This window comes from Phyllobates terribilis, unplaced genomic scaffold, assembly GCF_046119375.1.
Source record: "Phyllobates terribilis strain yellow unplaced genomic scaffold, ASM4611937v1 Scaffold_8__6_contigs__length_399053987, whole genome shotgun sequence".
Taxonomy (NCBI): domain Eukaryota; kingdom Metazoa; phylum Chordata; class Amphibia; order Anura; family Dendrobatidae; genus Phyllobates; species Phyllobates terribilis.
The window spans coordinates 394,519,048-394,532,097 of NW_027362768.1; the positions used below are offsets into that span (position 1 = coordinate 394,519,048).

General features: G+C 58.4%; 1 protein-coding gene across 2 annotated transcripts in view; it reads right to left on the bottom strand.

Annotated features, from left to right (window-relative positions):
- SH3BP1 (SH3 domain binding protein 1) overlaps positions 1-13,050 on the bottom strand; it is a 258,494-nt gene that overhangs the window by 17,550 nt on the left and 227,894 nt on the right. For both annotated transcript variants that reach the window (XM_073645218.1, XM_073645219.1), the window contains 5 exons: positions 12,266-12,377; positions 11,921-12,002; positions 11,758-11,838; positions 2,002-2,115; positions 1,823-1,920 (listed from right to left, as the gene is read on the bottom strand). In XM_073645218.1, the coding sequence (XP_073501319.1) occupies positions 1,823-1,920; positions 2,002-2,115; positions 11,758-11,838; positions 11,921-12,002; positions 12,266-12,377 (487 nt within the window). The remainder of the gene's footprint in view (positions 1-1,822; positions 1,921-2,001; positions 2,116-11,757; positions 11,839-11,920; positions 12,003-12,265; positions 12,378-13,050) is intronic.

Below are 13,050 nucleotides of genomic sequence, written 5' to 3' on the forward strand. Positions count from 1 at the left end.
GGACACTGGATTCTTTTCACTTCAGACAGGTGAGGGATATGGTTATTTTTTTATTTTTTGGTGTGGTTACAGGAGACAATGGCTTCAGGGAATTAGGTGTAAAGGTGAGTATAATGTGTTTTTTATTTTATTCTTCATTTTACACTCAATGTAGACAGCGGGGGCTGAACATTGTCCCTGGTTCACACTAATCTGAGCGCAGGCGGGGGACAATGATGACAGATGCCTCCAGCACCCGGCTCTTGGGAACAACACGAACTGTACTGCTGATTTCCGGTACGTGTGATACAGATGTGGCACACAGGTGCCAGACACGGACATCTCCGGTACTGTTTTTTCCAGTACCGAAAATATCAGGACGTGTGAAAGGGGCCTTAAGCTATGTTCACACGTTGCGTTTTTGCTGCGTTTTGTTGCTGCATTTTGTTATGCAAATTAAAAGCTGCTTTTACAGTACTAGCAAAAGCTCTGAGATATCAGAATTCTCATGAACATACTCGCTTTATTTTTCCGGACTGAATTGAAAAACAGCAGCGTGTCACTTCTTTCAGCGTTTTTGCATTTTTTAGCCATAGAAAGCAATGAGAAAGTGCAAAAATGCAGCAGAAACCATTGCCATCAGTTTATGCAGCTACAGCAGGATGTGAAACCCATTTATTTCTGTGATTTCCCGGTAAAAACCCTAATGGGCAGCACATTGGTTCAGTGCTTAGCACTTTACAGTGGCTCAGTGGTTAGCACAGTATGGTGGCTCAGTGGTTAGCACTGTTTTGCATCAATGGGGTCCTGGACCCCACCATGGACGCTATGTGCAGGGGGTCTGTATGTTCTCCCCGTGTTTGCGTGGGTTTCCTCCGGGTTCTCCGGTTTCCTCCCACATTCCAAAGACTGATAGGGAATGTAGATTGTGAGCCCCGATGGGGACAGTGATGATGATGTCTGTAAAGCGCTGAGGAATTAATGGCGCTATATAAGGGAGTAAAATAAATAAACAATGTCTTGGTGTCCGATATGAGCATGGATGTTGGGGTTAGTAGTTTACTTGTGTGATATGTGTGAAAGTAATCAAAGCCTCGACCAATTTGCTGTTTTTCTATAAATGTTTCTTGTGTGCACTGCGCCTTACGCCTCGTATTGTTTGTGCTTGTAAGGTGGAAGCAAAGCTGAGGTTCGGAGCCCTGAAAAACGCAGAAAAGAGAAGCAGCAAAATAAGGGGCAAAACTTGCATTTTGGCTGCAGCTTTTTACTTCCAAGAGATCAGGTTTTGGCTGCAAAAAAAAAAAAAGCAGCATAAAAGCAACATGTGAATGAAGCCGTTATCTGCTGGGTATGGCACCCATGAGCCTGCTCCATATCACCGCTACCGACTTCCATAAATCTATGGCGGATGTCATTATGGGTTTAAAGGGGGAAGAGCGTGGACGCTAAACTTTATGTTACTTTCATATATATATATTTTATTTTTTTAATTTAAAGACTTGTTCCTTTGGGAAACTTGAAGCTGCGATCGTCTGATCACTACTATCGTAGTATATCCCTGAAATCACTCAAGTGCCAACTTGGCAGCTATGGGGGTCTTCAGCCATGATAACGTGGCACCCTATTGGCACCCCGTAATCATGTTACTGGGCGTGATGAACAGACGGAAGGGGGCGTCCTCGGAGCAGCACACCCCGATTGGCATCTCAGGAGTTAATAGTCGCGGTTGCCCCGATCCCGTATCGTGTCCGGCTGCCCCTCATCGCCCTTCTCTTAGCCCAGAAGATGGTGGACTAGCAAACAGGATGGACGACTTGTGACAGAATTAGTAAAAGCGTTTTACCTTCAGGAAAAAGTTCAGCAGCGAAACTTATCAGTCCTTCAACAACATTGACGACCAGGATGGGGGAAGCCGACGCCATGTCAACCACCGATGGGTCCCTAGAAGGGAGGAAGGAAGGGATGATGAGGATAGTAGTGGGACCTGCCAGCGACGTGTGACCCCGCAGGTGGTCTTCTTACCCCTCACTGTGCTCCCACAAGAGGTTGGGACCCAGCACAATGGCTATGTTACTCGGGGTCATCTTGTTCACCGCCTGTTGTTCGGCCAGCTTTGCCAGAAACTTCATTAAATATCTAGGAAAAGAGAATGGAATAAAATGATCTTCAGATGGATGAGACTATGGGCGAGGGTGTAAGCAGTCCCTCCCGTCCTGACCCCATCAGGGTTAGCCCCTGTGCACATGATGAGCTTTATAAGTCCGGCAGACGTGGACACCTCACATTGTTGGATCCATTTTCTATCTAGTCTTGTGTATAATATCTACAGATCCTCTAAAGGAGCTCATACACAACCCTTCAGATTACAGCAGCATCGACCGTCAATAAATTGTGTATACGGTGGGTGCGGAAAGTATTCAGACCCCTTTACATTTTTCACTCTTTGTTTCATTGCAGCCATTTGGTAAATTCTATAAAGTTCATTATTTTTCTCAGTAAAGTCCACTCTGCACCCCATCTTCCCCATCTAGACTGAAAAAATCAGAAATGTAGAAATTTTTGCAAAGAAATACTGAAATCTCACATTGTCATAAGTCTTCAGACCCTTTGCTCAGTATTGAATAGAAGCCCCCATTTGAGCTAGTGCAGCCATGAGTCTTCTTGGGAATGATGCCACAAGTTTTTCCCGCCAGGATTTGAGGATCCTCTGCCATTCTTCCTTGCAGATCCTCTCCAGTTCCGTCAGGTTGGATGGTGAACGTTGGTGGACCGCCATTTTCAGGTCTCTCCAGAGATGCTCAATTGGGTTCAGTTCAGGGCTCTGGCTGGGCCAGTCACGAATCGTCACAGAGTTGTTCTGAAGCCACTCGTTTGTTATTTTAGCTGTGTGCTTAGGGTCATTGTCTTGTTGGAAGGTGAACCTTCGGCCAAGTCTGAGGTCCAGAGCACTCTAGAAGAGGTTTTCATCCAGGATATCTCTGTACTTGGCCGCATTCATATTTCCTTCAATTGTAACCAGTCGTCCTGTCCCTGCAGCTGAAAAACACCCCCATAGCATGATGCTGCCACCACCATGTTTCACTGTTGGGAATGTATTGGGCAGGTGATGAGCAGTGCCTGGTTTTCTCCACACATACCACTTAGAATTATCACCAAAAAGTTCTATCTTCGTTTCATCAGACCAGAGAATCTTATTTCTCATAGTCTGGGAGTCCTTCATGTGTTATTGAGCAAACTCTATGGGGGCTTTCATATGTCTTGCACTGAGGAGAGGCTTCAGTCGGGCCACCTTGTCATAAAGGCCCGACTGGTGGAGGGCTGCAGTGATAGTTGACTTTGTGGACCTTTCTCCCATCTCCCTACTGCATCTCTGGAGCTCAGCCATAGTGATCTTGGGGTTCTTCTTTACCTCCTCTCACCAAGGCTCTTCTACCACGATTTCTCAGTTTGGCTGGACGGTCAGGTCTAGGAAGACTTCTGGTGGTCCCAAACTTCTTTCATTTAAGGATTAACCCCTTAAGCCCCGCGGGTGGTTTGCACGTTAATGACCGGGCCAATTTTTACAATTCTGACCACTGTCACTTTATGAGGTAATTACTCTGGAACGCTTCAACGGATCCCCCTGATTCTGAGATTGTTTTTCGTGACATATTGTACTTCATGATTGTGGAAAAATTTCTTCGATATCACTTGAGTTTATTTGTGAAAAAAACGGAAATTTGGCGAAAATTTTGAAAATTTTGCAATTTTCAAAATTTGAATTTTTATGCCCTGAAATCAGAGCGATATGTCACACAAAAGAGTTAATAAATAACATTTCCCACATGTCTACTTTACATCAGCACAATTTTGGAACCAAAATTTTTTTTTGTTAGGGAGCTATAAGGGTTAAAAGTTGACCAGCGATTTCTCATTTTTCCAACAAAATTTCCAAAACCATTTTTTTTAGGGACCACATCACATTTGAAGTCACTTTGAGGGGTCTTTTATGACAGAAAATACCCAAAAGTGACACCATTCTAAAAACTGCACCCCTCAAGGTGCTCAAAACCACATTCAAGAACTTTATTAACCCTTCAGGTGCTTCATAGGAATTTTTTGAATGTGGAAGAAAAAAATGAACATTTAACTTTTTTCACAAAAATGTTACTTTAGACCCAATTTTTTTTATTTTCACAGGGGTAACAAGAAAAAATGGACCGCAAAATTTGTTGTGCAATTTCCCCTGGGCACGCAGATACCCAATATTTGGGGAAAAAACACTGTTTGGGCGCACTGTAGAGCTCGGAAGGGAAGGAGCGCCATTTGACTTTTTGATTGTAAAATTTGCTTGAATAATTAGCGGACACCATGTTGCGTTTAGAGAGCCCCTGTGTGCCCAAACATTGGAGCTCCCCCACAAGTGACCTCATTTTGGAAACTAGACCCCACAAGGCACCTATCTAGATGCATAGTGAGCAGTTGCATCCCCCAGGTGCTTCACAAATTGATTCGTAAAAATGAAAAAGTGAAAAAAAAAACACTTTTTCATTTTTACGAATCAATTTGTGAAGCACCTGGGGGTTCCAACTGCTCACTATGCATCTAGATAGGTGCCTTGGGGGGTCTAGTTTCCAAAATGGGGACACTTGTGGGGGAGCTCCAATGTTTGGGCACACAGGGACTCTCTAAATGCAACATGGTATCCGCTAACAAATTGAATGCAAAATCGGCTCAAATTGTTAGCGGACACCACATTGCGTTTCGAGAGCCCCTCTGTGCCCAAACTTTGGAGCTCCCCCACAAGTGACCCCATTTTGGAAACTAGACCCCCAAGGCACCTTTCTAGATGCATAGTGAGCACTTGGAACCCCCAGGTGCTTCACAAATTGATTTGTAATAATGAAAAAGTGAAAAAAAAAAACACTTTTTCATTTTTATGAATCAATTTGTGAAGCACCTAGGGGTTCCAAGTGCTCACTATGCATCTAGATAGGTGCCTTGGGGGGTCTAGTTTCCAAAATGGGGTCACTTGTGGGGGAGCTCCAATGTTTGGGCACACAGGGACTCTCCAAATGCAACATGATATCCGCTAACAATTTGAGCCGACAATTTGTTAGCGGATATCATGTTGCATTTGGAGAGGTGCACACCTGTCTGTTTACACACCGGGGGCGAGGGGCCGCAAGCTACACACCGGGAGCGAGGGGCCGCAACCTACACACCGGGGGCGAGGGGCCGCAAGCTACACACCGGGGGCGAGGGGCCGCAAGCTACACACCGGGGGCGAGGGGCCGCAAGCTACACACCGGGGGCGAGGGGCCGCAAGCTACACACCGGGGGCGAGGGGCCGCAAGCTACACACCGGGAGCGAGGGGCCGCAACCTACACACCGGGGGCGAGGGGCCGCAAGCTACACACCGGGGGCGAGGGGCCGCAAGCTACACACCGGGGGCGAGGGGCCGCAAGCTACACACCAGGGGCGAGGGGCCGCAAGCTACACACCGGGGGCGAGGGGCCGCAAGCTACACACCGGGGGCGAGGGGCCGCAAGCTACACACCGGGGGCGAGGGGCCGCAAGCTACACACCGGGGGCGAGGGGCCGCAAGCTACACACCGGGGGCGAGGGGCCGCAAGCTACACACCGGGGGCGAGGGGCCGCAAGCTACACACCGGGGGCGAGGGGCCGCAAGCTACACACACCGGGGGCGAGGGGCCGCAAGCTACACACACCGGGGGCGAGGGGCCGCAAGCTACACACCGGGGGCGAGGGGCCGCAAGCTACACACCGGGGGCGAGGGGCCGCAAGCAACACACCGGGGGCGAGGGGCCGCAAGCTACACACCGGGGGCAAGGGGCCGCAAGCTACACACCGGGGGCAAGGGGCGTTAAGCTACACACCGGGAGCGAGGGGCGTTAAGCTACACACCGGGGGCGAGGGGCCTTGAGCTACACACCGGGGGCGAGGGGCCGCAACCTACACACCGGGAGCGAGGGGCCGCAACCTACACACCGGGGGCGAGGGGCCGCAACCTACACACCGGGGGCGAGGGGCCGCAAGCTACACACCGGGGGCGAGGGGCCGCAAGCTACACACCGGGGGCGAGGGGCCGCAAGCTACACACCGGGGGCGAGGGGCCGCAAGCTACACACCGGGGGCGAGGGGCCGCAAGCTACACACCAGGGGCGAGGGGCCGCAAGCTACACACCAGGGGCGAGGGGCCGCAAGCTACACACCGGGGGCGAGGGGCCGCAAGCTACACACCGGGGGCGAGGGGCCGCAAGCTACACACCGGGGGCGAGGGGCCGCAACCTACACACCGGGGGCGAGGGGCCGCAACCTACACACCGGGGGCGAGGGGCCGCAAGCTACACACCGGGGGCGAGGGGCCGCAAGCTACACACCAGGGGCGAGGGGCCGCAAGCTACACACCGGGGGCGAGGGGCCGCAAGCTACACACCAGGGGCGAGGGGCCGCAAGCTACACACACCGGGGGCGAGGGGCCGCAAGCTACACACACCGGGGGCGAGGGGCCGCAAGCTACACACCGGGGGCGAGGGGCCGCAAGCTACACACCGGGGGCGAGGGGCCGCAAGCTACACACCGGGGGCGAGGGGCCGCAAGCAACACACCGGGAGCGAGGGGCCGCAAGCTACACACCGGGAGCGAGGGGCGTTAAGCTACACACCGGGAGCGAGGGGCGTTAAGCTACACACCGGGAGCGAGGGGCGTTAAGCTACACACCGGGAGCGAGGGGCGTTAAGCTACACACCGGGAGCGAGGGGCCTTGAGCTACACACCGGGGGCGAGGGGCCGCAACCTACACACCGGGAGCGAGGGGCCGCAACCTACACACCGGGGGCGAGGGGCCGCAACCTACACACCGGGAGCGAGGGGCCGCAACCTACACTCCGGGGGCGATGGGCCGCAAGCTACACACCGGGGGCGAGGGGCCGCAACCTACACACCGGGGGCGAGGGGCCGCAAGCTACACACCAGGGGCGAGGGGCCGCAAGCTACACACCGGGGGCGAGGGGCCGCAAGCTACACACCGTGGGCGAGGGGCCGCAACCTACACACCGGGGGCGAGGGGCCGCAACCTACACACCGGGGGCGAGGGGCCGCAACCTACACACCGGGGGCGAGGGGCCGCAAGCTACACACCGGGGGCGAGGGGCCGCAAGCTACACACCGGGGGCGAGGGGCCGCAAGCTACACACCGGGGGCGAGGGGCCGCAAGCTACACACCAGGGGCGAGGGGCCGCAAGCTACACACCGGGGGCGAGGGGCCGCAAGCTACACACACCGGGGGCGAGGGGCCGCAAGCTACACACCGGGGGCGAGGGGCCGCAAGCTACACACCGGGGGCGAGGGGCCGCAAGCTACACACCGGGGGCGAGGGGCCGCAAGCTACACACCGGGGGCGAGGGGCCGCAAGCTACACACCGGGAGCGAGGGGCGTTAAGCTACACACCGGGAGCGAGGGGCGTTAAGCTACACACCGGGAGCGAGGGGCCTTGAGCTACACACCGGGGGCGAGGGGCCGCAACCTACACACCGGGAGCGAGGGGCCGCAACCTACACACCGGGGGCGAGGGGCCGCAAGCTACACACCGGGGGCGAGGGGCCGCAAGCTACACACCGGGGGCGAGGGGCCGCAAGCTACACACCGGGAGCGAGGGGCCCCAACCTACACACCGGGGGCGAGGGGCCGCAAGCTACACACCGGGGGCGAGGGGCCGCAACCTACACACCGGGGGCGAGGGGCCGCAAGCTACACACCAGGGGCGAGGGGCCGCAAGCTACACACCGGGGGCGAGGGGCCACAAGCTACACATCGGGGGCGAGGGGCCGCAAGCTACACACCGGGGGCGAGGGGCCGCAACCTACACACCGGGGGCGAGGGGCCGCAAGCTACACACCAGGGGCGAGGTCAATCGATAAAAAATAATTGAGACAGTGAAAAAAGACAGAAGAAGATAAGAGAAGAGCCCAGGATGAGCGGTAATAAAGGAATCGGCCCGTTCCTGTGGGTGGTGACGCATGCTCCATCAATGACACCACTCTGGTGACGGAGAGAAGAAATGTCATCAACGGACTCGAGACACAGATGGCTCCTATTACAGGACCGCGCTGGAATCCGGGACCACCGGCCGCTCGCTCCAACCTTCATCAAAACAAACTGACTGCATAGCAGGGGTCCAGAGGATATACACTGGGGGCGAGGGGCCGCAAGCTACACACCGGGGGCGAGGGGCCGCAAGCTACACACCGGGGGCGAGGGGCCGCAAGCTACACACCGGGGGCGAGGGGCCGCAACCTACACACCGGGGGCGAGGGGCCGCAAGCTACACACCGGGGGCGAGGGGCCGCAAGCTACACACCGGGGGCGAGGGGCCGCAAGCTACACACCGGGGGCGAGGGGCCGCAAGCTACACACCGGGGGCGAGGGGCCGCAAGCTACACACCGGGGGCGAGGGGCCGCAAGCTACACACCGGGGGCGAGGGGCCGCAAGCTACACACCGGGGGCGAGGGGCCGCAAGCTACACACCGGGGGCGAGGGGCCGCAAGCTACACACCGGGGGCGAGGGGCCGCAAGCTACACACCGGGGGCGAGGGGCCGCAAGCTACACACCAGGGGCGAGGGGCCGCAAGCTACACACCGGGAGCGAGGGGCCGCAAGCTACACACCGGGAGCGAGGGGCCGCAACCTACACACCGGGGGCGAGGGGCCGCAAGCTACACACCGGGGGCGAGGGGCCGCAAGCTACACACCGGGGGCGAGGGGCCGCAACCTACACACCGGGAGCGAGGGGCCGCAACCTACACACCGGGGGCGAGGGGCCGCAAGCTACACACCGGGGGCGAGGGGCCGCAAGCTACACACCGGGGGCGAGGGGCCGCAAGCTACACACCGGGGGCGAGGGGCCGCAAGCTACACACCGGGGGCGAGGGGCCGCAAGCTACACACCGGGGGCGAGGGGCCGCAACCTACACACCGGGGGCGAGGGGCCGCAACCTACACACCGGGAGCGAGGGGCCGCAAGCTACACACCGGGAGCGAGGGGCCGCAAGCTACACACCGGGAGCGATTGGCCGCAACCTACACACCGGGAGCGAGGGGCTGCAAGCTACACACCAGGGGCGAGGGGCTGCAAGCTACACACCGGGAGCGAGGGGCCGCAAGCTACACACCGGGAGCGAAGGGCCGCAAGCTACACACCGGGGGCGAGGGACCGCAAGCTACACAACGGGAGCGAGGGGCGTTAAGCTACACACCGGGGGCGAGGGGCCGCAAGCTACACACCAGGGGCGAGGGGCCGCAAGCTACACAACGGGGGCGAGGGTCCGCAAGCTACACACCGGGGGCGAGGGGCCGCAAGCTACACACCGGGAGCGAGGGGCCGCAAGCTACACACCGGGAGCGAGGGGCGTTAAGCTACACACCGGGGGCGAGGGACCTTGAACTACACACCGGGGGCGAGGGGCCGCAACCTACACACCGGGAGCGAGGGGCCGCAACCTACACACCGGGAGCGAGGGGCCGCAACCTACACACCGGGAGCGAGGGGCCGCAACCTACACACCGGGGGCGAGGGGCCGCAAGCTACACACCGGGGGCGAGGGGCCGCAACCTACACACCGGGGGCGAGGGGCCTTAAGCTACACACCGGGGGCGAGGGGCCTTAAGCTACACACCGGGGGCGAGGGGCAGCAAGCTACACACCGGGGGCGAGGGGCAGCAAGCTACACACACCGGGGGCGAGGGGCCGCAACCTACACACCGGGGGCGAGGGGCCGCAACCTACACACCGGGGGCGAGGGGCCGCAACCTACACACCGGGGGCGAGGGGCCGCAACCTACACACCGGGGGCGAGGGGCCTTAAGCTACACACCGGGGGCGAGGGGCCTTAAGCTACACACTGGTGGCGAGGGGCCTTAAGCTACACACCGGGAGCGAGGGGCCGCAACCTACACACCGGGGGCGAGGGGCCGCAACCTACACACCGGGGGAGAGGGGCTGCAACCTACACACCGGGGGCGAGGGGCCGCAAGCTACACACCGGGAGCGAGGGGCCGCAACCTACACACCGGGGGCGAGGGGCCGCAAGCTACACACCGGGAGCGAGGGGCCGCAAGCTACACACCGGGGGCGAGGGGCCGCAAGCTACACACCGGGGGCGAGGGGCCGCAAGCTACACACCGGGGGCGAGGGGCCGCAAGCTACACACCGGGGGCGAGGGGCCGCAAGCTACACAACGGGGGCGAGGGGCCGCAAGCTACACACCGGGGGCGAGGGGCCGCAAGCTACACACCGGGAGCGAGGGGCCGCAAGCTACACACCGGGAGAGAGGGGCGTTAAGCTACACACCGGGGGCGAGGGACCTTGAACTACACACCGGGGGCGAGGGGCCGCAACCTACACACCGGGAGCGAGGGGTCGCAACCTACACACCGGGAGCGAGGGGCCACAACCTACACACCGGGAGCGAGGGGCCGCAAGCTACACACCGGGGGCGAGGGGCTGCAAGCTACACACCGGGAGCGAGGGGCCTTAAGCTACACACCGGGAGCGAGGGGCCTTGAGCTACACACCGGGGGCGAGGGGCCTTGAGCTACACACCGGGGGCGAGGGGCCTTGAGCTACACACCGGGGGCGAGGGGCCTTGAGCTACACACCGGGGGCGAGGGGCCGCAACCTACACATCGGGAGCGAGGGGCCTTAAGCTACACACCAGGAGCGAGGTGCTTTAAGCTACACACCGGGGGCGAGGGGCTGCAACCTACACACCGGGGGCGAGGGGCCGCAAGCTACACACCGGGGGCGAGGGGCCGCAAGCTACACACTGGGGGCGAGGGGCCACAAGCTACACACCGGGGGCGAGGGGCCGCAAGCTACACACCGGGGGCGAGGGGCTGCAACTACACACACCGGGGGCGAGGGGCCGCAACTTACACACCGGGGGCGAGGGGCCGCAACCTACACACCGGGGGCGAGGGGCCGCAACCTACACACCAGGGGCGAGGGGCCGCAACCTACACACCGGGGGCGAGGGGCCTTAAGCTACACACCGGGGGCGAGGGGCCTTAAGCTACACACCGGGAGCGAGGGGCCGCAAGCTACACACCGGGGGCGAGGGGCTGCAACTACACACCGGGGGCGAGGGGCCGCAACCTACACACCGGGGGCGAGGGGCCGCAACCTACACACCGGGGGCGAGGGGCCTTAAGCTACACACTGGGGGCGAGGGGCCTTAAGCTACACACCGGGAGCGAGGGCCCGCAACCTACACACCGGGGGCGAGGGGCCGCAACCTACACACCGGGGGCGAGGGGCCGCAACCTACCCACCGGGGGAGAGGGGCTGCAACCTACACACCGGGGGCGAGGGGCCGCAAGCTACACACCGGGAGCGAGGGGCCGCAACCTACACACCGGGGGCGAGGGGCTGCAACCTACACACCGGGGGCGAGGGGCTGCAACCTACACACCGGGGGCGAGGGGCCTTAAGCTACACACTGGGGGCGAGGGGCCGCAACCTACACACCGGGGGCGAGGGGCTGCAACCTATACACCGGGGGCGAGGGGCCGCAACCTGCACACCGGGGTCGAGGGGCCGCAATTTATGCACCGAGGGCGATGGGGCCAGATGTTATACACTGGGGTAAATGGGACTAAAGGAAAAGAACAAGCCCATTGATAAAGCGGTGTGGCTCAGGACTTCTCTGTGTAGAATATGTGTATTCTTAAGGTCATCATTGCAGCCACCCAGCATTGACCATCCTGAAGTTGTACCTGAGGTTGTTATAGTTTTCAGCAGGAAGTCTCCGGAGAACCTCCCTATAACTCTCCTGACGGGTTTCAGCCTCTTTGATGCTGGAAGACAATGCAAAGATGATGAAATATTGTCCTAACAGCAGAAGTCTGATGATCACCACCCCGGCATGGCGTCTGGTACCTGGCAGCTTTCTTCCAGTCATTGAAGAGCTCTGATGTCATTAGCGGCTCTGGAAGCTCTCGGAGATAGGACTTTAATGCACCTAAAAGAGAGAGTGGAGATACACATGGTGGTAGACATTGACATGTGGGTAAGAGAGGAACCCATGGCCATGATTGTAGGAAAAGGGTCCTTTCCTTTATTAGTGATCCTCCATAGACATCAGTGTGGGACTAGCATAAAATCCAGTAATATCTACAGCGTCATTGGAGAGGAATCGGATGAAACCAGAGAAAATGTATGCCTACTAATCAAACTAGGAGTAAAGACCCCAAAAGGATCTGTGAGGAGCAGAAAATTACTGACCTGCAACAGCGTGAGGTTCAGACATGAACTCCCCCAGATCGCTGATTCCAGCATCAAGATGAGCTTTCAACTTCTTCAAGACGGACGCTCCAGCAGCCAGCCGGAACAGACCCTGGGGGTAGAAGAGTCACTAGTGATACTGAGACCTTCAATCTTCCAACGACCTGTAGTCAGAGGTAGCTGAAAAAGACCAGCATTACAACTAGTCCCCACTCCTGACATAGTAGTCCCAGATATAACAAATCTGGAATCTCGTTTCTTATGACAGTGTGCCGTTCCTCCTCTCCTCCCAACATCCACCCTGCCGCTCTTCTCCCCACAACATCCACCCTTATCCTCCTCTCCCCCCCTCCACCATCCAAACTGCCCCTCCTCTACCCCAACATCCACCCTGCCCCTCCTCTCGCTCAACATCCATAGTTATCCCCCTCTCTCCCCAAAATCCACCCTTATCCTCCTCATCCCTCCCAACATCCACCCTGCCCCTCCTCTCCCCCCAACATCCAAACTGCTCCTCTTCTCCTCCCTCAACATCCACCCAGCCCCTCTTCTCCTCCCTCAACATCCACCCTGCCCCTCTTCTCCTCCCTCAGCATCCACCCTGCCCCTCTTCTCCTCCCTCAGCATCCACCCTGCCCCTCCTCTCCCCCCAACATCCACCCTTATCCTCCTCTCCCCCCAACATCCACCCTTATCCTCCTCTCTCCCCCAAAATCCACTCTGCCCCTCTTCTCTCCAACATCCACCCTTATCCTCCAACCCAACATCCACCTTTATCCCCAACA